Source organism: Megascapheus bottae, chromosome 17 (assembly GCF_031878675.1).
Source record: "Megascapheus bottae isolate mThoBot1 chromosome 17, mThoBot2.hap1, whole genome shotgun sequence".
NCBI lineage: Eukaryota > Metazoa > Chordata > Mammalia > Rodentia > Geomyidae > Megascapheus > Megascapheus bottae.
This window is the reverse complement of record NC_143525.1, coordinates 42,658,982-42,685,636: the sequence shown is the minus strand read 5'-3', so window position 1 is coordinate 42,685,636 and position 26,655 is coordinate 42,658,982. Positions and strand designations below refer to the sequence as shown.

General features: G+C 40.2%; 2 protein-coding genes across 4 annotated transcripts in view; one reads left to right on the top strand and one right to left on the bottom strand.

The window, feature by feature from the left end:
• The window catches only part of Trim37 (tripartite motif containing 37), a 74,951-nt gene that overhangs the window by 40,035 nt on the left and 8,261 nt on the right, over positions 1 to 26,655 (top strand). For 2 of the 3 annotated variants that reach the window (XM_090351120.1, XM_090351121.1), the window contains exons 18-24: positions 3,261 to 3,455; positions 8,736 to 9,044; positions 10,734 to 10,862; positions 11,245 to 11,434; positions 13,913 to 14,031; positions 21,150 to 21,260; positions 23,193 to 23,271. In XM_090351120.1, coding sequence (XP_090207246.1) covers positions 3,261 to 3,455; positions 8,736 to 9,044; positions 10,734 to 10,862; positions 11,245 to 11,434; positions 13,913 to 14,031; positions 21,150 to 21,260; positions 23,193 to 23,271 — 1,132 coding nt within the window. Of the gene's footprint in view, positions 1 to 3,260; positions 3,456 to 8,735; positions 9,045 to 10,733; positions 10,863 to 11,244; positions 11,435 to 13,912; positions 14,032 to 21,149; positions 21,261 to 23,192; positions 24,398 to 26,655 lie in introns of those variants that run through there. The other variant, XM_090351122.1, reaches the window with a different exon arrangement.
• On the bottom strand, positions 6,835 to 7,381 carry LOC150051939 (large ribosomal subunit protein eL29-like). Its single transcript, XM_090351460.1, has one exon. It carries the CDS (start codon positions 7,360 to 7,362, stop codon positions 6,835 to 6,837), a length of 528 nt encoding a protein of 175 aa, XP_090207586.1. The 5' UTR covers positions 7,363 to 7,381.

Here is a 26,655-nt window from a genome sequence, read left to right as displayed (position 1 = left end):
AGCAGAAAGCAGAAATGTGTTCAGATGAGACATAAGAGATAACCTTACTACAACTCACATTTTTTTTATTAAAGAATTTATTAACATTGATTTTTACATCATATTTCAAATGATGTGTTTAACAAACAAGTATTCAAGAAGGGAATCTCTATATACAATCACTGGCACTTAGATTTTAGAACATAATCAAAATTATGCTGAGGGTTTGTATGTCATAGATACATAATAATCTATGTAATAAAACATTATGTCTATAGAGTCATAAGTTTTTATGTCTATGTAGTTCTGTTTATATTTCCAGTACCATATCCATAGCATTGGGTATGCAACTTTTGAGTCCTCACTCTTGTACTGTTTGGATCTAATAGCCACATATTAAGGATACCATGCGCCTTTTGTTCCTTTGGTCTTGACTTGTCTCATTCAACATGATTTGCTGTAGATTCATCCACTTCCCTGCAAATGCCATTATTTTATCTTGTCTGTTGGCTATGTAGAATACCATTGTGTGTGTGTATGTGTGTGTGCGTGTATGTGTATATATATATATATGTATGTATATACATATATATGTATATGTATATATATGTATATATATATATGTATATATATATATACATTTTCCATTCTTCTGCAGTAGGGCATCTAGATTGTTTCCATCGCCTGGCTATTGTGAATAGTGCGGAGATAAACATAGCTGAGCAGGTAACCTTATCGTATCTTGGGTTATAATGTTCAGGGTAGATGCCCAGAACTGGTATGATGGGATTGTAGGGAAGGTCAATTTTCAGTTCTTTAAGAAACCTCCACACTGCTTTCCAGAGTGGCTGAACTAGTTCACAATCCCACCAGCAGTGCAGTAGGGTCCTTTTTCTCTACAACCTCGCCAGCATTTGTCATTGTCTGAGTTCAAAATCTTGGCCATTTTAATTGGGGTAAGGTGGTATCTTAGGGTTGTTTTTAATTGCATTTCCTTTATGACCATGGATGATGAGCATACAACTCACTTTTTGGTGGGATAGTTCATATCTTAAATGTCCCCCAAAAGACCATATATCTAAGATTCAAGTGTCATTCTAATTTTGTATATTAGCTCACTGATTCCGTTTCAGGGGAAAAATCTGCTGTCTGTTTGCTGGCCATGCATGAGTTATGAAGCCTTGCAATATTGTATCTTATTTGAGGACTAAAAGATTATGGCAATATAATACTTATTAGAAATACTTACAAACCGGGCGTGGTGGCTCATGCCTGTAATCCTAGCCACTTACGAAGCTGAGATCTGAGGATCTCGGTTCAAAGCCAGCCTGGGCACTAAAGACCGTGAGACTCTTACCTCCAATTAATCACTAGAAACTGTGACTCAGAGGTAGTGTGGTAGCCTTGAGCTGAAGAGCTCAGGACAAAGCCCAGGCCGAGAGTTTAAGCTCCATGACCCACAAAAAATAAATAATGATAATAAATAAAATAAAATAAATGTGTAAGGTTTTACTCAAAATATGTATTTATTTCAAAATACATGTTTTTATATCCCTTTAGGTACCTGATACTACTCTGGGATCAATGGGATTATGAAAATGAATGTGTCACTTTTCTTAAGAGAGAATTCAGCATTGATAATTCCAAGACTTTGTAGTTATGAGTATTGTTAAAGGATGACATGAAAGGTGTGAAGAAAGGCCTTAGAAAGGGAATGATGCCTAATAATCTGTCTTGAAAAATGAAGCAAAAGCTCATTAGATAAACAGGAATGGTAGAGAAGAAAGCAAGCGAATTATAGGCAGCAGACAGCATTGTATTTCTTGAGGACTTCAAATAATTGCTGTGGCTCAAGTGGTAGAGCTGTAGCCTTGAGAAAGCCCAAGGGCAGCGCTCAGGCCGTAAGTTCAAGCCCCTAGGATTGGCAAAAAAAAAAAAAAAGGAGAAAGTAAGCTCTAGGGATTAACCTGACTGAGCAATTTTAGGAGCCATGAGATAGGACTTGAAAATACCAGTAATCGATTTATTGATTTATTGATTTATTTTGCCAGTCCTGGGCTTGAGCACTGTCCTTGAGGCCTCAGCACCAATTCCGGCTTTTTTCTTTTCTTTTCTTTTCAATTGTGATTCATAGAAGGGTTACATTATATTCACCAGATAGAAGGCACATAACTTCACAAACATTGATACCCTTTCTAATGACATGGTCCCCATTCCCCCCCCCCCCCCCCCAATTCTGGCTTTTTTCTATGTATATGTGATACTAAGGAATCAAACACGGTCTTCATGCATGCTAGGCAGGCACTCTACCACTAGGCCCCAATTATTTTTTTAAAAGACTATTATGTTTAAGCAGTTGTGTGAAGAAAATACCATATAATAAAGCAGTTTATGAATACAGTGCATCTTGATCAATATCACCCTTTCAACATTCTCACCTGCCTTCAATCCCATCCTTTCCTTTTTGGTATATACAATAAATTCTTGACTTGATTCTCTCCTCATTTTCTCCTTTCATTTACCTACCTCTCTCCCCTTGCTTACTCTCCTTGGTTTATTTTGTTAACTAAAGTATGATGGACCATATGGAGAAATCAAATAGTATATAATCTTTTAGAAAGACTAGGGTAAAGCCAAACAAAATCTTGGTGTTTTTTTTTTTTTTTAGTTAACATACATTTGTAATATGAGAAGGGTTTTATTGTGATATTTCTACACATGTGCAGTGTACACTGTGAACGAATTCTCCTCTGCCATATTCTACCATATTCCACTTATTTATTCCCCCCATATCATCATTTACTTTGTGAATACACATTAGGTTGTATGTTTGTGCATATGGCACACTTACTTAATGAGCTCTGAGAGAGATAACCTGAAGTAGATGGTAAAGTAGTTGATGTCTGTTCAGGAATAGAATGGTAAGCAAAAAGAACAGGGAATATCTAAAACGTATAATCCATAAAGGAAGGGAAAATAAGGGTCTAGAAGAACAACAAGCAGCAGCAAATAGCTGCTTTCTGTAATGTATCTCTAGGGATAGATTTGATCATTGCTCTTGAGTTCTGGATGCTAATGAGGTTACAGCTCAATCCCTGTGCTAGTGTACATCTAGTGTACACCTTTCTTTATGTCTTATCATGAACATGAACTCCTAAGAGATGGATTTGTGGACTACTACTAGTCAAATGCTAACCCATTTTTTTTCATTCATGTATGCTTAAATTTGTGCAAGCATATACAGTATACTTTCTACGTCTTTATTTTTATTTCTTTTGCAGGTAGTACCCATGGCTATGTGGGTGCCAGTAGCAGAATGTCAAGAAGAGCACATTTATGCTCTGCTGCTACTGGTAGTTTATTAGACATTGATCCTTTAATCTTAATACATTTACTGGACCTTAAGGACCGGAGCAGTATGGAAAACTTGTGGGGCTTACAGCCTCGCCCACCTGCTTCACTTTTGCAGCCCACAGGTAAAATAACTATTTTTTTCTTTTTTTTCCCCGTAGTTCTCTAAGAGAACTATTTAATTTCTATCTAAACATTTCATCTATGTATTGATCATAACATTTCTATAGGACATTGATTTTTCATTGTGTAAGAATGACATATCGCCTGGTGCCTGTGAATCACACCTGTAATCCTAGCTACTCAGGAGGCTGACATCTGAAGATTGCAGGAAAAAAAGGAGCCGGGCACGGTGGCTCCTAGCTACTCAGGAGGCTGAGATCTGAGGATCAAGGTTCAAAGCCAGCCCGGCCATAAAAAAAAACCTGAGACTCTTACCTCCAGTTAACGCCTAGAATATGGGAAGTGGGGCTTGGCTCAAGGGTAGGGCAATGATAGCCTTGAGCTGAAGAGCACAGGGACAATGCCCTGTCTAGGGGTAAGGCAGTAGCCTTGAGCTGAAGAGCTCAAGGACAGGCACCCAGGCCAGGTTCAAGCCCCATGACCCACCAAAAAAAAAAAAAAGATGACATATCAGCTTTTTTTTTTTCCTTTCAGTGCTAAACATTGAATTTGGGGCCTGGTGCATGCTAGACAAGACCTCTGCAACTGAGCAACACCCCTAAGTGTTCGTGTGTGTGTGTGTGTATTAAATTTTATTTCATTTGTTAATCTTAGGGCTTGAACCTCTGGACCTGGGTGCTGTCCCTGAGCTCTTCAGCTCAAGGTTAGTGCTCTGACACTTGAGCCACAGAGACACTTGTGGTTTTCTGGTGTTTAACTGGAGATAAGAGTCTCAAAGACTTTTGCGCCTGGGCTGCCTTTGAACCATGATCCTCAGATCTCAGCTTCCTCAGTAGTTAGGATTATAGGCATGAGCCATGGGCATCTGGCTTCATATTAATATTTTGTTGTTGTTACTATTCAAAGGTATTAAGTACCAAAACAAATTTCCTTTAAAAAGGTTTTAGGGCTGGGAGTTTGGCCCTAGTGGCAGAGTGCTTGCCTCGCATGCACAAAGGCCCAGGTTTGATTCCTCAGTACCACATACATAGAAAAGCCAGAAGTGGTGCTGTGGCTCAAGTGCTTAGGCCCTGAGTTCAAACCTTAGAACTGGCAAAAAAAAAAAAAAAAAAAAAGTTTTAGGCATTTGGGTACATTGCTCAAGTGGTAGAATGTACTTGTCTAGCATGTACAATGCCCTAGGTTTAGCCCCTGCTACTGCAAAAGAGGCGGGGGGCAAGGTTTAGGAGTGGGACTTGCCTGGCATGCACACTGCTCTGAGTTCTTATACCACCAAGAATATGAAAATAAACAAAACTTGGTGGACACCAGTGGCTCATGCCTATAGTCTTAGTTACTCAAGAGGCTGACATCTGAGGGTAGCAGTTCAAAGCCAGCCCAGGCAGGAAAGTCAATGAGATTCTAATCTGCCCAACCACCCAAAAAAAAAAAAAAAAAAAAGTGGAGCTGTGGCTCAAGTGGTAGAGTACCAGCCTTGAGTGACAAAGTTAAGGAACAACTCCCAAGCCCTGAGTTCAAGTCCTGGCACTTGCAACAAAAAATAAAACCAAACCCCCAAACCTAATAAAGTTGTTAAACTGTTTGCCACTTAATATTGTGCCTTGATAGTTTGGTTCACATGAAATACATTTGTCGGCTGGGAGTTTGGCCTAGTGGTTAAAGTGCTTGCCTAACATGCATGAAGACCCGGATTCGATTCCTCGGTACCACATATAGAAAAAAAAAGCCGGAAGTGGTGCTGAGGCTCAAGTGGTAGAGCTCTAGCCTTGAGAAAGTCCAAGGACAGCGCTCAGGCCCTGAGCTCAAGCCCAGGACTGACAAAAAAAAAAAAAAATGAAAAAATGGAGATTTTTGGATTTTTTGACACTGTCAGGGATAGTTACTTGAGACATCCAAGGATTTATTATTAAAAGGTTATTTCAAGCTTGGCACAGTGGCTCATGCCTGTAATCCTAGCTACTCAGGATGCTGAGATCTGAGGATCACTGTTCAAAGCCATCCCGGGCACTAAAGAATGTAAGACTCTTATCTCCATTTACTCATTAGGAAATGGGAAGTGGGGCTGTGGCTCAGGGGTAGGGCTGTAACCTTGAGCTAAAGAGCTCAGGGACAGCACTCAGGGCCAAAGTTCAAGTCCCATGACCCATTAAAAAAAAAGATTATTTCATTAATTAATGTTTTATTTATTTAATTTTGCTATTCCTGGGGCTTGAACTCAGGGCCTGGGCACTGTCACTGACCTTCTTTTGCTCAAGGCTAACATTCTACCACTTGAGCTACAGCGCCACTTGTGGCCTTTTCTGTTTATGTGATACTAAGGAATAGAATCCAGGGCATCATGCATGCTAGGCAGGCACTCTACCACTAAGCCACATTCTGAACCTTGATTAATTTATTTTTAAATCCAATTTTTAAGGAATAAAGGTATATAGCTCAGTGGTTAGATTGCTTGCCTGGCATACATGAGTATTTATTTGATCCTGAGTACACCATACAAGGGAGGAGGATAATGATAAAGCAAACATCTTTAGTATTGAAATGCTTTATAAAATACTTTTTTTTTTTTTGGCTAGTCCTGGGGCTTGAACTCAGGACCGGGGCACTGTCCTTGGGCTTTCTCAAGACCAGCACTCTGCCACTTGAGCCACAGCATCACTTCTGGCTTTATGTGTGTATGTGGTACCAAGAAATCGAACTCAGGGCTCCCTGTGTGAAAGGTGAGCATTCTACCACTAGGTTACGCTCCTGGCCTGCCCATAAAATACTTTTTGTTGAAGGATTTATTTATTGCCTGCTGCTCATTGCTATGCATTATTAATATAATGAACATCAAAGCATGAGTAAACAATCTTTTCCATGTTTTTACTATAGACAGAGCTCTACTTATAAGTCATACGTGAAAAACTCATAAGTCCAATCACAAAAAGGACAGTTATACTTGAAATAGATCAATTAAACACACCATAAATGTCAAAGCATTTGAAAATATCCTGGTATCCTGATATCTTGATAGAATATCAGTAAAACATTGAATAATGTGTGTGTGTGTGTGTGTGTGTGTGTGTGTGTGAGTGTGTGAGAGAGAGAGAGAGAGAGAGAGAGAGAGAGAGAGAGAGAGAGAGAGAGAGAGAGAGACACATCGAGACATCGAGACATCGAGACATCACTCAGGGCCTTGTGCAGGTTAAGCAAGCTTACCTCTGAAGCCACACTGCCCATCTTCCTATATCTTTTTAAACAGTAGTATTGTATATTGTATAAGTCAAGTTAGTGTGGAGAGTCTTTTTTTTTTTTTTTTCCTGTATCACGTTTATCGGTAGAAATGACACCGGCCACTGGCCCCCTGAAGATGGCAGCCAGGGAGCCACAGCAGTCCTTTCCTCACCAGCAGACGGAGGTCTTCATTGCCTTCGCAGGGCCCTTGGCACCCTTAGGTGCTGCAGCCTGGGCCTGGGCCTGAGCTGGAGTGGCAGCTGGAGCCTGGGCCTTGGCTTGCGCCTTGGCCTGCGCTTTAGCCTTAGCCAGGGCCTGGGCCCTAGCCTTGGGCCCAGTGAGCCTGCTGCCCTTGGCGATGTAGGCCCAGATGCGCTTGCCCAGCTTGGAGTGGGCGATGTAGGCGAGTCGCTGGAGCTTGCACATGGCCTGCTCGGGGAGCTTGTGTTTGTTGCTCACTACTTTGGGCATCACTAGGGTTTTGATGGCCTTGGCCCTCGCGCTCAGGGCCTTGGCGTTGTTGGCCTGCATCTTAAAGCCCTTCTTGTTGTGCTTCTCAGCAAAACGCATGTTCCTCAGGAACTTGGGGTCCACCCCCTTCAGAGACTCATATCTTTGTGATCTGGGTTTCTTGGTGCCATTTCTGTGCCATTTCCGGGACTGGTTGTGCGTAGTATGGTTCTTGGACTTGGCCATGTCTGAACCGCCAACCCTCAGGAGCCGATGCTGAGTCTTTTTTTTTCCAGTCCTGAGGCTAGAATGCAGGGCCTAGGCACTGTCCTTGAAGTTCCTTGCTTTCTTTTTTTTTTTTTTTTTTTTTTGGGTCATGAGGCTTGAACTCTGGACCTGGGCACTTGGGCACTGTCCCTGAGTGCTTCAGCTCAAAGCTGCCCCTCTACTCCTGAGCCATAGCATCACTTACCATTTTCTGGTGATTAATTGGAAATAAAAGTCTCTCATTCTTTAGTGACTGGGCTGGCTTTGAACCTTGATTCTCAGATCTCATCCTCCTGAGTAGCTAGGATTAAAGGCATGAGCCACCAGCCCTGCTCCTTGAGCTTTCTTAAGGCTAGCACTCTACCCTTGAGCTACAGCACTGCTTGGGCTTTCTCTGTGTATGTGGTACCAAGGAATTGAACCCAGGGCTTTATGCATACTAGGTAAGCAGTCTACCACTGGGTTACATGCCTGCTCCAAGAATCTTTTTAATGCTACTTTCAACCAGCAGAACTAATTTCTCAGACAATATCTCAGATTGAACCTATATATAGAAATTAGAGAGCTAGAGCCACTGTTGAGGATTGGAGCAGAATTATCTTGGCCACTTCCTCTTTTTTTTTTGCTGGTCCTGGGGCTTGAACTCAGGGCCTAAGCACTGTCCCTGAGCTTCTTTTTGCTCAAGGCTCACTCACACTCTAGAGCCTTGAGCAAAAAGAAGCTCAGGGCCAGTATCCAGATCCAGATTTCAAGACACAGGACTGGGAAAAACCCAATAAAATATAAACAAATATAAATAAGTAAATGTGAACATAAAGCATATAGAAAAGCTGCAAAAAGTAGAGAAGTATATTATAGAAAGCATTCAGCAACAGATCAGCCTTTATCATAGTTATTATTTAGCTAGTTAGTTATTTTGTTGCCTATACTGGGTCTTAAACTCAGGGCCATATGGTTTCACTTGGCTTTTTTGCCCAAGGCTTACCACTCTGCCTCTTGAGCCATACTTCAACTTCTGGCTGAAGTGGTTAATTGGAGATAAGAGACTTATAGACTCTTTTGCCAGGGTGTCTTCAAACCTCAGTACTCAGTCCTCAGATCTCAGCTTGCTATGTAGTTAGGATTACAGATGTGATCCACCAGTGCCTGGCTAGATCAGCCTTTAAACTTAGAATTAAGAGTATAGCTCAAAGTGATTATTTTGTGACTTAGATTCTAAGGTGAAAGCATGAATAAAGTTCGGATGCTTGTGTCTAGCTTCATTTTCATTAGTGCAAGTTAATGCCTTTTTTGTTGTTAGTACTATCTTAAGGACCTGCTTATTAAGATGATTTGTCACTTTCTTTCTGAAGCACCATTTTCTAGGAAAGACAAAGACCAAAGGAAGCAGCAGGCAATGTGGCGAGTGCCCTCTGACTTAAAGATGCTAAAAAGACTCAAAACTCAAATGGCTGAAGTTAGATGTATGAAAACAGATGTAAAGAATACACTTTCAGAAATAAAAGGCAGCAGCATTGCTTCTGGAGATATGCAAATGAACCTTTTTGCTGCTGACCAGACAGCTCTTGCTGCATGTGGAGCTGAAAGCTCTGGCAGACTGCAGGATTTGGGAATGGAGCTCTTGGCAAAGTCACCAGTTGCCAGTTGTTACATGCGAAACCGTGAGTAAAACATTCCTATTATAATCATTTCCTCATCAGCTATTTGAAATTATATAACTGATTGTTTTCAGGGTAAAAGTCTGTAAACATTTGTTTCAGTGATTTAAGACAATAAACAGTCTTTTTTTTAAAAATCCTATCCAGAATTATGTATTTTCGGTTACATAGTAAACACCTCTTGATTACTTACTCTGTTCTAGGCAATAAATAACAAAATCGTTAACTGTGGGTCTTGTGTTATAGAGATAAGAATTGAACATTATATATTATAATGTGTAAATAAATGTTGGGGGTATGGATGGAGCTCTTGCTTAGTAATTGTAAAGCTCTGAGTTCAAAACCTGATACTGCCCCCCCTCAAAAAAAAAAGGAAATAAAATGTATGCTGGACACTGAAAAGTCACACCTGTTATAGTAACTACTATGGAGGCTGAGATCTGAGGATTGTGGTTTGAAGCCAGCCCAGGCAGGAAAGTCTGTGAGACTCTTATCTCTAATTAAGCAACAGAAAAGCCAGGGCTTCATGCATTGCTAGGAAAGAACTTTACCACTAAGCCAAACTCCCAGCCCCTTATTTAGCTTCATCTATGCATATTAGGTCTTTGGTATCCTTTCATTTTTTTCCAAATTAATGTATTTTTAAGGCTACACTTTTTTTTTTGGTTGGTCATGGGGCTTGAACTCTGAACTCTGGGCCTGGGTGCTGTCACTGAGCTCTTAAGCTACCACCCTACCCCTGGGTCTGGGTGTTATCCCTGAACTCTTCAGCTCAAGACTACCGCCCTACCCCTGGTGCCACAGCCCTATTTTCCCGTTTTCTAGAGATTAATTGGAGTTAAAAGTCTCATGTTCTTTAGTGCCTGTGCTGGCTTTGAACCTCGATCCTCAGATCTCAGCATCCTCAATAGCTAGGATTACAGGTGTGAGCCACTGGGCAGGTGGCAAGGCTACACCTTTTCTTGTCATTCCTGCTTTATCCACATATACTTTGATCCAAAGTATTATAGTAACATACAATTTCTAGTTATTTGGGGGTTACATTAGTTGCATTAAGATTGGTATGAGCCAGGCACAGTTGCTCATGCCTGTAATCTAGCTACTCAGTTCAAGTGGTAGAATATGTTGTCCTTGAGTTGAAGAGCTCAGGGACAATGCCCAGGTCCACTGTTCAAGTCCTAAGACTAATCAAAAAAAAAGAAAAAAGATTGGTGTGATTGCTGGGCACTGGTGGCTCATGTCTATCCAGGCTAAGATCTGAGGATTACAGTTCAAAGCCTGCCCAGGCAGGAGAGTCTGTAGGACTCCTGTTAACCACCTAAAAACTGGAAGTGGGCTGTGTTTCAAAATGTGCTAGAGGGCTAGCTCAGGGATAGGCCCTTAGTTCATGTCCCAGGACCTGACAGAAAAAAAGAGATTAGTGTAATTTTTCTTTCCTTTTGAGGTCATAATTGATCTTCTAAGTTAGGATTATTCTCCTCATTGAAAAAATAAATATTTTTTGGTCATAGAAACCCTAAATAAGCCAATTGATACTACAGTGTGTCATGCTTTTATTGGACCTTATACACAGAAAATCTTTGCTCCATTTACAGTAAGATCATACCTTACCAGCAAAACTTCCTTGCTAACTAGAAAGTGAAGTTTATGCTAATTGATCATATCCAGAAGTATTTTTACATGTCTTTGCAGCCACACATAAGAAGAATAATTCACCCAAGCCAGCTCGGTGCAGCATAGCAGGTAGTCTATCACTTCGAAGAGCAGTGGACGCTGGGGAAAATAATCGTTCAAAAGGAGACTGTCAGACCTTGACTGAAGGTAAATTTGGGGGGTTCAGAACATGAACAAATGTGTATAAATTAATATTATGATATGCCATTCATAGTTTAAAGGCACCAAAATAAATTCTTTCTGCCTCAAGCCTCAGCTCCCCCCAAATATTGTCATTATAAGGTATGTTACACCACATTGGGCCATTTGAAATTTCTTGATCATACACTAAAACAGACCCTTAGAAAACTGCAAACATTTATTTGTCTATTCTGGACTCTTTTAAATATTTGGTATCAGAAGGACTGGGGTACAGTTTAAATTGTGTTTGGAGTAATTTCAAATGCATATATATTAAAAGATTTTTTATACCAGAACATTCATGCTTATTTGATGCTTATTTATTTCTGAATTTCCATCTTTTCTGAAGGCCCCGCAGGCAGCTCTCAGTCTGGGAGCAGGCACAATTCTCCCCGAGCCTTGACACATGGCATTATTGGGGATATTCTGCCCAAGGCTGAAGACCGTCAGTGTAAAGCTTTGGATTCAGATGCTGTTGTGGTTGCAGTTTTCAATGGCTTGCCTACTGTTGAGAAAAGAAGGAAAATGGTCACCTTGGGGTAAATTAAGTTCTTTTGTTGTTCTTATGTGTGTGTCAAACTGAACAAATTAATTTCTACTTTTTTTAACTGGGCATACATTTTATTTGCTTAATAAGTAGGTTTAGGTTTTCATTCTCTGTTTTTCTTTGTTTTATTGTTTATGTTGGGGATTGAAGCCAAGAACTTGGAAGTATAGCAGAAGTTCACAGTAAAACTAGACAGTTTTTAGGATACCAAAGAGGTACAGCCTGTGTGAATTCTGCCTTGTAAGATTTGTGGCATGCACATCTACATGCATGTGCGGATGTTGTTTGAATCTATTCCACACCTCTAAAAGACATTATATTAGCATAGGTATGTCGCATATATTTTATATGGAATAAAGTACTTCCCAGCAATCTTACTTTAACACTACTTTTCTGGTTTTCTTTCTTTGGTTTTTTGTTTTTTGGGGTTTTTTTTTTTTTTTTTTTTTTGCCAGGCCTGGGACTTGAACTCAGGGTCTGAGTAATGTCCTTGGGCTTTCTCAAGGCTAGAGCTCTACCACTTGAGCCACAACACCATTCCCTGCTTTTTCTTTTCTATGTATGTGGTACTGAGGAATTGAACCTGTGTCTTTGTGCATACTAGGCAAGTACTCTACCACTAGGCCAAACTCCCAGCCCAATGCTTTTTTTGCTTTTATCTCTCCTTTTCTATAATATGAAAGAAAATACCCTCAACTCAGAATTTCCTGAAGGCATATATGATAGTTGACAATCTCTGTCCTAAGAAACATAATGATTTTGATCAAATGTTATTTTTTTTTCCTTCAAGTCCTGGGGCTTGAACTCAGGGCCTGAGCACTGTCCTTGGGCTTTCCTCAAGGCCAGCGCTCTACCACTTGAGCCACAGCACTACTTGCAGCTTTTCTATGTATGTGACATGAAGGAATTGAACCTGGGTCTTTGTGCATGCTAGGCAAGCACTCTACTACTAGGCCAAACTCCCGGCCCATCAGATATCTGTTAAATGAAGTTTAATTGACAAAGTTTATGTCAACATCTTATGGGACATAAATGGCACATCCATAGCTTCAAGTTTTTAGTTTAAATTTCAGCATTAGGAAGGTATTAAAATCAAAGAGCATGTTGTGCCTACCTTTAGTCCTGCTACCCAGTAAACTGAGGCAGGATGAACATACATTCAAGGCCTGCCTTGGAATCTTAGCAAGATTCCTTTTTTATGTGTGTGGTCATGGGACTTGCACTTTGGACTTGGGTGTTGTCCCTGACCTCACCCTACCTCTTGAGCTTTAAAGCCACATAGTCCACAGAACAAGGGGGAATCCCACATCTTATACTATTCTCTCTAATGTTAATATTTTACAAAATTATAGCACAAAAAACTATGTAACATGTAGGTAGGGATAGGAGGGAAAGATGGGATAGAAAGAAGGGATGACAATGTCAAGAAGTAGTATAGGGCGAGGAGAGTGGCCTAGTGGTGGCCTAGCATCACAAAGCCCTGGGTTTGTTCCATTCCTCAGTACCATATACATAGAAAAAGCTGAAAATGATACTGTGGCTCAAGTGGTAGAGTGCTAGCCTTGAGAAAGCCCAAGGACAGTGCCCAGGCCCCACGACTGGCCAAAAAAAAGGAAGAGGCATTGTACTCATAACGTGACTTACAAAATTATAACTCCTTTATACAGCTAATTAATAATTAAAATTTAAAACTGTAGGGCCGGGAGTTTAGCCTAGTGATAGAGTGCTTGCCCAACATGCCAGAAGACCCAGGTTCGATACCTTGGTACCACATACATAGAAAAAAAGCTGGAGTGGTGCTGTGGCTCAAGTAGTAGAGCTCTAGCCTTGAGGAAAGCCCAAGGACAGTGCTCAGTACTCAGTCCTGAGCTCAGTCCCCAGGACTGGCAAAAAGAAAAAAAAAAATTAAAACTGTTGCACAGTATCACCTCCAAAATTGGTACTGGCATAATCTGCCAATTTAAACCTTCCAGTATAAATCTTCAGTGAAATTTAAAAGTTAAATTGGAGCTGGTGGAGTGGCTGTTTAGCAAATGGAAGACTGGGAGTTCAAATCTCAGTACTGACACAAAGCAAAACCAAGACAAAATAATTAGCAGTTTAGTATACGTTAGTGTATATACTCTACTTTGCTTTTTTGTTGTTGTTGTTGTTATGGGGCTTGAACTCTGAGCCTAGGAGCTGTCCCTGAGCACTTTAGCTCAAGGCTACCACCCTACTCCCCCTGTGGTACAGCCCCACTTCCCATTTTCTAGAGATTAGTTGGAGATAAGAGTCTCACCTTCTTTAGTACTCAGGGCTGGCTTTGAACATCAAGCCTCGTATCTCAGCCTCCTGAATAGCTAGGATTACAGGCTGAGCCACTACACCCAGCTAATACTCTAGTTTGACCTCAGTTTTAAGATAGGAAAAATACAGATGACTTTGTTTCTAGACCTGTACGAAATATCAAACTGTTTTCTCCTTTTAGGGCTAATACTAAAGGTGGTCGTCTAGAAGGAATGCAGAGGACTGACTTGGAAAATAATTCTGAAACTGGGGAATTACAACCTATATTACCTGAAGGAGCTTCAGCAGCCCCAGAGGAAGGTAATATATATATATAATTGGCAGATAGCAGGACCAATAACTCTTGGTGGCTGCAGCAGGTGGTGGTAGGTAGTGGTTGATTTGGCAAAAAAAAATTTCACTGAGACCTGTCTAGTGTATTTAATCTTCATTATGCTACTGGTTATAATTTACAAGACAATATGAAAACTTTACTGCATGGAACGACAGGTCTTGCCAGGTATTGTGGAGTATATCAGTAATCTCAGCTACTTGGAAGGTAGAGATACAGGAGAATAGAGGTCCTAGATCATCATAACAGGCAACAAACAGCACAAGACTATATCTGAAACACTAAAATCCAAAAAGAATTAGCTGTAGTCAGATTCAGTGGCTCAGGCTACTTAGCTACCCAGGAAGCCGAGATCTGAGGATTATGGTTCAAAGCCAGCCCAGGCACTGACAAGTCCATGAGACTCTTTATCTCCAATTAATCACCAGAAAACTGGAAGTAGTACTGTGGCTCAAAGGGGTAGGACGGTAGCCTTGAGCTGAAGAGCTTAGGGACAGGGCCCAGGCCCAGAGTTCAAGCTCTATGACTACCAAAAAAAGAATTAGCTGTGTAGCTAATAAAGTGGTGGAATACTTACTGAAGTGTGAGGCCTTGGGTTTAATCGTCTATGCCACTCCCCCTTTAAAAAAAAGTCCTTTATTATCCCATCCCCACAAAAGGCATTTAATTTAAGCTAGATACTAAGGGGTCATGCCTGTCCTGGCTGCTCAGGTGGCTGAGGTCGGAGGATTATGGTTCATAGTTCACCCAGTGAAAAGAATGTGAGATTCTTACCTCTAAGTAACCAGCAAAAATCTGGAAGTTAAGGCATGGCTCAAGTGATAGAGTACCAGCCTTGACAAAAAAAGCCAAGCAAGAAAAAGCATGGGGCCCTGAGTTCAAGACTGAATAGGGAATAGGATGGCATTTATAAGGAGACAAAGGCTGACAGTTATTCATCTGATCAGTGAGTATATATAATAGAATAAGCCATGTACACTCAGTTCTTACTAGATGTGCAAAGATGAATTAAAGATATTCAATCTTACAGAAAAGTTACATGTCTCAACTCTCCCTCCTGCCAAAGCTAATTAGAATCTTTGTTATTTGAAGTCCATCTTGATTAATGTCTAGGAAGATTGATTTGCTGTTTATGTAGACACATTCCAAGCTTTAACCATTTAGAAAATTCCATATACTGGAATCATATATATACTGGGATCATATACTAGCAAGCATGAAGCCCTGGAACCCACATACACAGAAAATGCCAGAAGTGGTACAGTGGCTGAAGTGGTAGAGTGCTAACCTTTAGAAAACTCAGGGACACTGCCAATGGACGAGTTCAGAACTGGCAAAAAAAAAAAAAAGAAAGACAAAGAAAATTCCTTTTACTGACCTACTTTAACTGCCCAGTTTTTCTGTCCCACCTTATTTATGATATTTCCTGTGTATTTTCCAAGTTCATTATTCTTCCGAAAGCATAGAAGACTTTAATTTGGGGTGACAGAGGTGCTTGAAACAAGCCTATGTGTATTGTCATTGTTTGTTAGCATTAACGAATGCCAACTTTTAGCTGGTAATGTGACTTAGTAGTAGAATGCTTGCCTAGCATGCATGAAGCCAGGGTTTGATTCCATACATATGCAGAAAAGGCCAGAAGTGGTGTTGTGTCTCGAGTGGTAGAGTGCTAGCCTTGAGCAAAGAAAGGCTCAGGGACAGTGTCCAGACCCTGAGTTCAAGCCCCAGGACTGGCAAAACAAAAGAATGCTGACTTTTTTAAAAGATATTTGACATAGAAAATATCTTTCATTTTCTGTGTAGCCATCTGAATTTCAGTAATGGATGAATCATAGCTAAAGTATACATTCAGGTGCCTACATCTGCCCTGTGAGAAGAGGGTATATGTGTAATGGCATGTTGGGGTTCTCAAGTAAAGAACTCTAAATGTGTTTGTCTTCCCTATGACCAGTAGGCATTATTTTGATAGAGGAGATTAAGTGTTAAATACTTTTAAATGCCTTATACTTAATCGATTATTGAAACATTATAGAATATTATAACCAATGATCTTTATAGAAAATATGTGGATATTAGCTGCCTCACATGTGTTTTTACATATAATAAATTATGTCTTCTGACAACATGTGTTGGAATTATAAGCTCATCCTTTTATGAAACACTTAAGATTTTTTTTAATTTGCCTGTTGGATTTGGTGTTTGTTATAATGTAATTCCAGAATATCCTCCTGTCTAATTCAGATTTCTCTACTGTGGCACAGTCTCTATTTTGGACTTGTTTTTTTGTTGTTGTTTTTTTGTTTTTTGGGGTTTTTTTTTGCTAGTCCTGGGCTTGAGCTCAGGGCTTGAGCACTGTCCTTGGACTTTCTCAAGGCTAGCACTCTACCACTTGAGCCTCAGCACCACTTCTGGCTTTTTGCTATGTATGTGGGGTACCGAGGAATCGAACATGGGTCTTCGTGCATGCTAGGCAAGCACTCTACCACTAGGCCAAACTCCTGGCCCCCTATTTTGGACTTTTTAATTATTGTAGGGAGAATTATCTTTAGTATCTGCCAGTAGTACTTACCTGCCAGTTATAACAACCTAGAATATCTCCAGGAAGGACCTGGCAGGCAAAATCACTTCCAGTCTAGGGACCATTCAGTGGTTGAGCTGAGTAACCTAACAATAGATGTGATACTCTTAGAGAATCACTTAACCATACTAGGCTGCAGTTACTTAAAGAGAAAAGCCAAAGCTCTCAAGTATGTTTAGATATGTGCAGTAGAAGTGAGCAGGGGAGAGAGAAAAATTGAGAAACCACTGGTTATTGTGTCCGGATAACTTGTTAGTGATAAAGGATGGTGAGTCTTCTGATGGTGTAGGAGAAGCATAAAACAGTATGTAATAAGTAATACTATTTACTAAATTGTTGCCTTTTTTTCTGAGATGACTTAAAGACTTTACCAGTAGTATCTTACAGTGTTCTGAGAACTACTTTCCATGGCAGTTATTTTTTTATTACAAATGAGTAAGCTGAAGCCTAGAAGTACATCTTATTTTTCCCAAATACATAACATTAATCACTAGAAGGACTAGAATTTGAACCCAGACTCAATGCTTATAATTATTAACCTTTCTACAAAATTAACTTTTTGTCAGCGCTTAGAAAGCTTAACTGAAGCTGGGGGCGGTGGCTCATGCCTGTAATCCTAGTTTCTCAGGAGGCTGAGATCTGAGGATTATGGTTCAAAGCCACCTCAGGCACTAAAAAGTCCATGAGACTCTGATCTCCAGTAACCACCAGAATGGGATCTAATCAAATGGTAGAGCTCTAGCCTTGAGAAAGCCCAAGGAAAGTGCTCATGCCTTGAGTTCAAGCCCTGGGACTGGCCCCCCCCCCCAAAAAAAAGGTATGTGTAATGAATTAAAAATTGAGAAATATTTAGTAGGTAATAACTATTTTTGAGGATTTAGAGAATTGTAATAGTTTTTTGTTGTTTTGTTTTTACATCCTAAAGGTTGGTATCTGAGTGGTTACAGTTTATATAGTAAGCTGGCTAGGGCTTACTGTGCCATTTGCTGGGCTTTTCTTTCCAACACCAGTTCCACAAAGGGCCACAAGGTGGAGGTAGTGCTGCATAGAAGTAGCTGAGATTTTATTTTATTTTATTTTGCAAATAACTGAGAAATGTCACTCTTCAAAATAGGAAAGTTTTTATTTTGATGTGCGTGTGATATTAAAGGTGAAAAAACTTACAGAAATATCCATATATCTAGTCTTTGTCCTTTGTTTAAGGAAGAAGGGCTACTCAAATTTGTCTTGAAAACAAGAATTTATAATGAAGAATTTTCCAGTGAAGCCATATGAAACTAGGTTTGTTTTTTGTTTTTTGGGGGCTTGAGTTCAGGGCATGAGCACTGTCCTTGGGCTTTTTCAAGGCCAGAGCTCTACCACTTGAGCCTCAGCACCACTTCCAGCTTTTTTCTATGTATGTGGTAACGAGGAATCAATCCGCAGCCTTCATGCATGCTAGGCAAGCACTCTACCAGTAGCCAAACTCCTGGCCCCTGAAACTAGGTTTTTGTTGTAGTTTTGTTGGGTTCTGCACATCCAGGAGCTTGAGTTTTGGGCCTGAATACTCTCACAGATTGTTTGCTCAAGTCCACAGTTGCCACTTCTGGCTTTTTGAGTAGTTTATTGGAGATAAGAGTTTCATGGAGTTTCCTACCGGGCTGGCTCTGAACCTTGATCCTCAGGTGTCAGCTTCTAGAGTAGTTTCAGCTTCTTGAGCCACTAATGCCCAGTTGAAACTACAGGGGTTTTTTGTTGTTGCTGTTATTTGTTTTTGTGTCAGTCCTGGCCTTGAGCTCAGGGCCTGAGCACTGTCCCTGGGATTTCTTAAGGCTAGAGCTCTACCACTTGATCCACAGCACCACTTCTGGCTTTTTCTATGTGTGGGGTACCAAAGAATCGAACCCAAGTCTTGGTGCATGCTAGGCAAGCACTCTGTCACTAGACCAAAAAGTTATATATTCTTGTTGTTAATGGGGCAGGGGTGGTGTTGTATGAAGGCCTTGCATTTGCTATGCAGGTGTTCTACCATTTGAACCTCTTGACCAACACTTTGGTTATTTTTGAAGTAGATTCTTGCTTTATATCCAGACAACCCTTTATATTTGCATCATATATGAAGTGACAAGTCTCTGTGCCACATACTTTCTCATATAACCACTGATTGCCATAAATTATTCCCCAAGTTCTTTGTGTGTTGTTGTCGTTGTTATTGCTAGTCTTTTGTGGAGCTGGAACTCAGGGCCTGGTTGCTATCCTGGAGCTCTTTTGCACAAGATTAGCAGTCCACTGCTTTGAGCTGCAACTCCATTTCCAGTTTTTTGGTGAGATAAGAGATTAGGTTTAGAAATAACAGTCTCCAGGACTTTTTCTGCCTGGGCTGGCTTTGAGCCACGATCCTCAGACCTCAACCTCCTGAGTAGCTAGATTATAAGCATGAATCTGAATTCAGAATTTTTGTTACCAGTTTTATAAATTTCTCAGGCTTTTTCTTAGTACCTTGTCTCCTTTGTTAATTTTGCTATCTTGTCATTTTGAGATGATTTGAAACATTCCCTTTTATCTCTTTTTTCCTTAAAATCTTTTTTGTTGTGCTGCTGCTGGTGGTGGTAGTGGTAGTTGTGGTGGTCCTGAGGCTTGAACTCGGCCTGGGCACTGTCCCTGAGCTCTTTAGCTCAAGGCTATGGCCCTACCCTTGCGCCAAGCCCCACTTCCCATTTTCTAGAGGTTAATTGGAGATAAGAGTCTCAGGTCCTTTTATGCCAGGACTGTCTTTGAACCTTCATGCTCAGATGTCAGCCTCCTGAGTAGCTAGGTTTACAGGCATGAGCCACCATGCCTAGCTCCTTAAAATCTTTAAAAAAAAAATAATTTTGGAGGCAGGGAGTTTGGTCTAGTGGTAGAGTGTTTGCCTAGCATGCACGAAGACCCAGGTGCGATTCCTTGATACCACATACATAGAAAAAGCCAGAAGTGGTGTTGAGGCTCAAGTAGTAGAGTTCTTGCCTTGAGAAAGTCCAAGGATAGTGCTCAGGCCCTGAGCTCAAGCCTAGGACTGGCAAAAAATAATAATTGTTTTTTGTTTTTTGGGGTTTTTTTGCCAGTCCTGGGCTTGAGCTCAGGGCCTGAGCACTGTTCTTGGGCTTTTCTCAAGGCTAGCACTCTGCCACTTGAGCCACAACACCACTTCCAGCCTTTTTCTATGTATGTGGTTCTGAGGAATCGAACCTGGGTCTTCGTGCAAGCTAGGCAGGCACTCTACCACTAGGCCAAACTCCCGGCCCCTAATAATTGTTTTTGATAACCATTTTTGTTCTGCTTTTTATTTCTTCACCTTTACAAGTTAATTTGCCTAAACTGTCTTAATTTTAGTGTATATGTCTAATTTCTGCAATCTGGCCTTTTTCTTTTTTTTATTGTAGTGAATAGAAGGGTTACATTATATTCGCCCTTTTCTTTTTCAAGTGAAATAGAATCATGTAGTCTCTTACAGGTTGTTCTGTTATTGTGTGTTCAATTTCTTGCACTTTGCTTATTTACAGTGAGTCCCATTTTTTTGTGGCTCACCCCATTACAACTCTTTTTTTTTCCCCCAGTCCTGGGTTAGAACTCAGAGCCTGGACACTGTGAGTTTTTTTTTCCGCTCAAAGAAAACACTCTACTACTTGAGCCATAATGCCACTTCTCGCTCTTTCTGTTTATGTGGTAGTGAGGAATCGAACCCAGGGCTTCATGCATGCTAGGATTATGGTCGTGAGCAGTGTGCCTGGCTTCACTAGAAGTTTTTGACATGTGTGAATCATGTGAGCTTTTAATATTGGCTTGAAAGTTGTTAGACCATTCCAGAATCTGTCATCCCAGCATCTAGCCTTTCATATTGTGTGTAATTTCTGGATTGGTATCCTGGATACTTTTAATGTGATTTTTATGAGATTGTGGGTTTTGTTTGAATTGGCCAGTTTGATAGCACTTCAAGATTTGACATCACCAGTACACATAGTCCTGTTTGGTCTTCATAATCCATAAGTCTCTATGTTATGCATTTTGTATTTAGTGGAATTCCACTTTCAGTAAAGATTTTATATCTATGTTTTTCTCCAACACAAAGCAAGTGCCTCATGTCTAAGCTGGTAAGGACGCCAACAAACATACAAACCAGAAGCCCATATAGGTCAGAAACCAACTGGAATTTTCCTTGAACATATACTATGTCTATTTACATAATGTTTTATGTAAATGTTTATGTTTTAGGCTAGAAATTGGTAGTATTTTAGCTAAAAAAATATTCTTAGTCTAATGAAATTAATACTGGTTTCAGAACTATACTACTTAGTTTTAAGAACAAAAAGTTAAAGCACTGTTAAAGAAAACAGTTGAGAATTAAGGAATTGAGGTGTGTGCTGTTATTTTCCTTGTGTTTGATTTGTTGTCTTTCAGAGTAGAATTGTGTAAGAATCTGGGGTGAATGGAAGTGGAGCTGCTTCTTTCAAGTAAGGTAGTTTGTCATGAGAGAATGTTTCCTCCCTCCAGGAATCAGCAGCGACAGTGACATTGAATGTGACACTGAGAATGAGGAGCAGGAGGAACACCCCAACATGGCTGGGTTTAATGACCCTTTCATGGCGCAGCCCCCAGATGAAGGTGCAGTACATGGTGGCCTTTTCCATTACTTTTTTCTCTTCTTCTGCTGCTTCTGCTTGCCTGCTCTGCCACTTTCCCTTCTTTTTTTTTTTTTTTTTTGTTGTTGTTGTTGTTGTTCTATCATTTGTGACACATCAGTCTTTGATAAACCATATAGTAAGTAAGTATTGAGAAAAATGAGAAGGTACTACTTGGCTTGAATGGTGAGATACCTCATGAATCCTGCTTCCTGGGTAAAGTGCCTCCAGCCTGCTTTTTTTTTTTTTTTTGGCCAGTTTGGGGAGCTGAACTCAAGGCCTAAGCACTGTCCTTGGGCTTTCCTCACGGCTAGAGCTCTACCACTTGAGCCACAGCACCACTTCCAGCTTTTCTATATATGTGGTACTAAGGAATCGAACCCTGGTCTTCATGCATACTAGGCAAGCACTCTACCACTAGGCCAAACTCCCAGGCCCCAGCCTGCTTTCTTTATACACCATGGCCTGACAACTGCTTCAAGTTTTAGTGAGCTAGTAAAAACAAAGGATCAGATAACTTAGAGTGGAAACCATTTCTGGCCTCAGCAATGCTTATGCCCTTCTTATTGAAAACAGCTCCTATCTCTGGGGAAGTTTCAGACTTTTGACTTTTCTCTTTTAATCTTCTTTTTTTTTTTGTAATAGTAGGGCATGAACTCAACCTGAGTATCATGTCCTGAGCCTCTTTGTGCTCAATGCTAGTACTCTTACTACTTGAGCCAGCCTACCCCTTCCAGCTTTTTCTGCATAGTTTATTGGAGATTAGAGTTTTGTAGACTTTTCTGCAAGTTCGCTTCAAACTGTGAGCCACTGGTGTCTGTGACTTTTTTTTAAGTAGTTTTCGCTGACTTATCAGAAATATATACATATTATGACATATTATGAAGTCTTTTTTTTTTCTTTTTGTCTGTCAAAGGGCTTGAACTCTGGGCCTAGGCGCTGCCCCTGAGCTCAAGGCTATTGCTCTACCCCTTAAGCCAGAGGGCCACTTCCTATGAAGTCATTTTTATAAATCTTTTTATTGCAAGCTAGTAGTCTTTTGTGTGGTTATGCCAAAACTATTCCATTGAGGTGTGAATCCTTTATATTTTTATTTTTTGTGTGCCAGTCCTGGAGATTGACCCCTGGACTGAGTGCAATCCTGAGATTTTTTGGGGGGGGGCTTTTTTGTTGAAGATAAGCACTCTACTGCTTTTTGGTGATTAATTGGAAATAGTCTCCTGGACTTTCCTTTCCAGACTGCCTCAAACCCTGATAGTCATATCTCAGCCTCTTGAGATGTGAATTTTCTAAAGTACTTTTCATGAAACAATGAAAAGATGTAGTATGACATTCAAGAAATACTTGAAATAACCTAAGGGTCCTTAATAATATATATCAGAACATTTCTGCAGTTTCCTAGAATGACAGCATTGGCAAGCTTATGCTAGTTGTTAACTTTGTCTTTTATATATTTCTAGTACTCTGGTTTGTTTTTCCATTCAAAGGCAAGCATTTGGTGATTTGTAAGTATGAAGGCACCATTAGTAATTCTCTCTGCTTCTACAAGGGCCAGTTACGCTTCATGTTGGTGGGCATTATGGTGATATGTGCCCAGCTAGTGATGTTGGCCTTGAGACTTGTGCTACATTTGCAGAGTCTAAGTCTTGAGACTTTGGTCATAATTGTTCCTTCTTTACTTCTCTTGCCCACTCCTGTGTTCCCCAGAGGACAGGGTAGGCAGTGCCTCCCATCCTCCCACTGCAGGGTCTGCTATACATTGTGTGTTTTTCCCTATCCTCTTTCTCTGTGTTCGCATCTGGCTCAGATCACACATTTCTGAAGATAGATTTGTTCAAAGACATGAGAAAGAAAATGCACCTTGTTATCAGCTTTTAATTTCTTTAAATTTTTTATCTTTAATTTTTTTCCTTAGACACGCATTCCAGTTTTCCCGACGGAGAACAAATAGACCCTGAAACGCTCCACTTCAGCACCGATGAAAACAGTGGAAGGTAATTGCAGATCAAGAGAACCAAGGTGCAAGCTGCTTTGACCTGCACTTGGTGTAGTTGGTGCTCGGTGTCATCATCAGATAGATACCAGATATAATCTCAATTTTTCATCATCTTCACCTAAATAGTAATTCAGAAACTTAGAAACAAGCTCAGTTAGAGATGACAGCAGAGCATGGGGGAAAAATAATCAGATGAGAAAAGTTTTAATATTATCAGATAGCACTGTAATCCTTGATAAGTTTAACAAATTAGTGCGGTAACTAAAGGCAGTCTGTGTCCTGTAACAGAAAGCCAGTTAAGTGCCAGCAAAGATAGAAGCATGCATGTTCCCTGTTACTTTTATTGCTGCTCTTCCTTCCCTCTTTGGCTAGATACTTAGTTGTAAGTGACCTCCTGTCTGTTTTGGTTGTTAATCAGAGTTGATAGCTAGTGAACAGAAAGATTACTTAAGAATAGATTCTGTCCGTTAGACGTTAGATATGAATAACTGAGGCACTCCTTGGACAGACTAAAACTTCTGTTTTCACTCGTTCAAGTGCAGGCACTGTTTAATAGCATATGATCTTTCTGTATGAGACTGCAAATGTAATATAAATTACATTTTGGCTAATTTAATTAATTAATGGGAGTTTTTAATTCCTGGTCATGTGGGCACATTAAGACATTTTAAAGGAGTTTCTTTTTTTCTGCCTCTTATAATGCAACAGATATATCAGCATTCTTGATTTCACCGTCAGTACATTTAAAGATTCAAGCATATTGCAATATGCAAGCATAACTGTATACAAGGGTTTCATGGATATGCAAATGTACTGGATAAAAGGATTTCTTTTATACTCATAATGAATCCCAAACTTAAAACAATTGCCAAACTTTACTGTTGTGCTCCTGCATTTGTGTTTGAGCTGCTCTGTGTTTGTGAAAAATTACACTAAACATTGGCCAAAAGACTATTGAAAAAGCATGAATAAACTGTGTACATGAGAGAGATATCTCACTGGCTTATATTTTGCTTAATAATGTTCACTTTTCCATGTCTAATATCATCCTGAATGCTGTGACTTATAGTTTACTTTTTTCAAATTAGTTTGCACTTTTTGTTAATAAAATTAACTTGAGAAAATGTGCCTCTGCGCTTTATTAGAAGTGGGAACAGAAACTGATTTTTGTTTTCTCTTGTGGTTGGTCTGCAGTGTTCACAAGATCATTTTGTGAAGCAGAATAATGGCAGTTAATGGCAGTTTCTGTTCTTGCTGTTCTATAGTTATAACCAGAAAGGGCCTAAGATATTTCTTTTTTTTTTTTTTTTTTTGGTCGGTCCTGAGACTTGAACTCTGGGCCTGGGCACTGTCCCTGAGCTCTTTAGCTCAAGGCTACCACCCTACCCCTTGAGCCATAGCCCTACTTCTGGTTTCCTGGTGGTTAATTGGAGATAAGAATCTCATGGACTTTAGTGCCCTGATTGGCTTTGAACCATGATCGCAGCTTCCTGAGTAGCTAGGATTACAGGCATGGGCCACCACACCTGGCTTCAGATTTTTCTTGTGGCTTTTTTTTTTTTGGATGCTGAGTATTGTATATGTTAGGCAGGTGCTCTATCACTGAGCCATTGTCCCAGCATGTACTCAGCATCTCAGTGATGCCAGGGACACTAGTGCTTTCTTCTCCTTGATGCTGTCTGCCTGCATGGGTATACCAGACTTTAAAAAGCAGTGAACGAAGGCTGGACTATAGGATAAAAATCTCTTGGCCTCCTGTTTGGCCCTAGTTCTTGATGCGTTCATGGGCCGTTTTTTTTCCCGTTTCTCCTTGCTGAAAGGCAAGTTTCCATTAGTCATTTTGTTATTACCTCACCTCGGCATGTTTTTTTGTTGTTTGTTTTTATTTAATCCTCTTTCTGAGGAAGCCTCCTGTGTAATGATTTTTCTCTTAGGTCTAAAAATGTAGTAATAATTGTATTGTGCAGAAGCATATTGTTTCCTTATAGAATGGATGATGGCATATTGTCTATTTGACAGGAGAATCCCAAGTTTGGAAAGGGGGCTTGAGTGATAAGGTTTGAAATAGTACCTTTAACAGTTCATCACAGATGAATCAAATGTTCTAATATTTAGTCATTTAAAACTTTAAAAATTGTCCCATTCTCTTTCATTTTTTTTCCTTCTTTTTTTTTTTTTTGCCAGTCCTGGGCTTGAGCTCAGGGCCTGAGCACCGTCCTTGGACTTTCTCACTCTACCACTTGTGCCTCAGCACCACTTCTGGCTTTTTTGTTTCTATGTATGTGGTGCCAAGGAATCGAACCCGGGTCTTCGCGCATGCTAGGCAAGCACTCTACCACTAGGCCAAACTCCCGGCCCTTTCCTTCTCTTCTTTTAAGTGGGGAGCACAGTACCATTGTTTGAACTAAGGGCCTCATGTTCTCACTTGATTTCTTGCTCATGGCTGCCACTCTACCATTTGAGCTATGCCTTCAGTCTGGCCTTTTGCTGGTTACATGGAGGCAAAATTTATTGAACATTACTACCTAGGCTGATTTTGAACCTCAGTCATCCAGGTTTCAACTTCCTAAGTAGCCAGTGTTATAAGCACCAACTAAATTGTTTTCTAGGTAAGTGTAGGTATATAAGACTTGGAAATTTTGTGAGTCTCTGTACATTCTATTTTCTCTTTATTAATATTTTACATATAAAAGTTAGTCTTCATTATAGTATTGTTAATGACTGTAGCATTCAGTTGGATTTTACTGGTTAAATCTCCACATTCCAGTTCATGACTGTTTCCCTTAGTATCCTCTAGGCTATGAGAGATCCTAAGTGTTTCTCTCTTTCATAACCTTAATGTTCCCTTCCTCCCCCACCCCCACCCACCCCAACCCCTCAGCAAATCCAATCCTCCACAGAGCTAGGCATACAGGCATGTGCCCTCTAATTTTTTTTTTCTTTTTTCAATTAAATTGAAGTTGTGCTTTATCTAGAAGGCTATTGCAGAGGTACTGTGCCTCTACATACCCCGTGTGCATCTTGACATGGGGTATGTAAATGATGTTGAAACCTACTTTTGGTGAAATATTAATCTGATTACTTGATTAATGAGTCAAGTAGTCTACCAGAGTTCCTGAATGTAAATTTATCTATTTTCCCTTTATTACTACTAAATATTTGGGATAGGTTCTTTGAGAGTGCAGGTGTGCTATTTCTTCTGAGGTCTTCCTAATTTTAGCACTTGTTATTGAATCGTGCCATTGTTTTCTTTTTATAAGAGGGATTTCCACATGCATAAAAGTGTGTCCTCTGGGGCGTGGTGGCTAGTAATCCTAGCTACTCAGGAGGCTGAGATCTGAGGATCAAGGTTCAAAGCCAGCCCAGGCGTAGAAGGGCCTGA

Coding starts and splice junctions, on each gene's coding strand:
- LOC150051939 (XM_090351460.1), bottom strand. CDS start 7,362: ATGGCCAAGTCCAAGAACCATACTACGCACAACCAGTCCCGGAAATGG.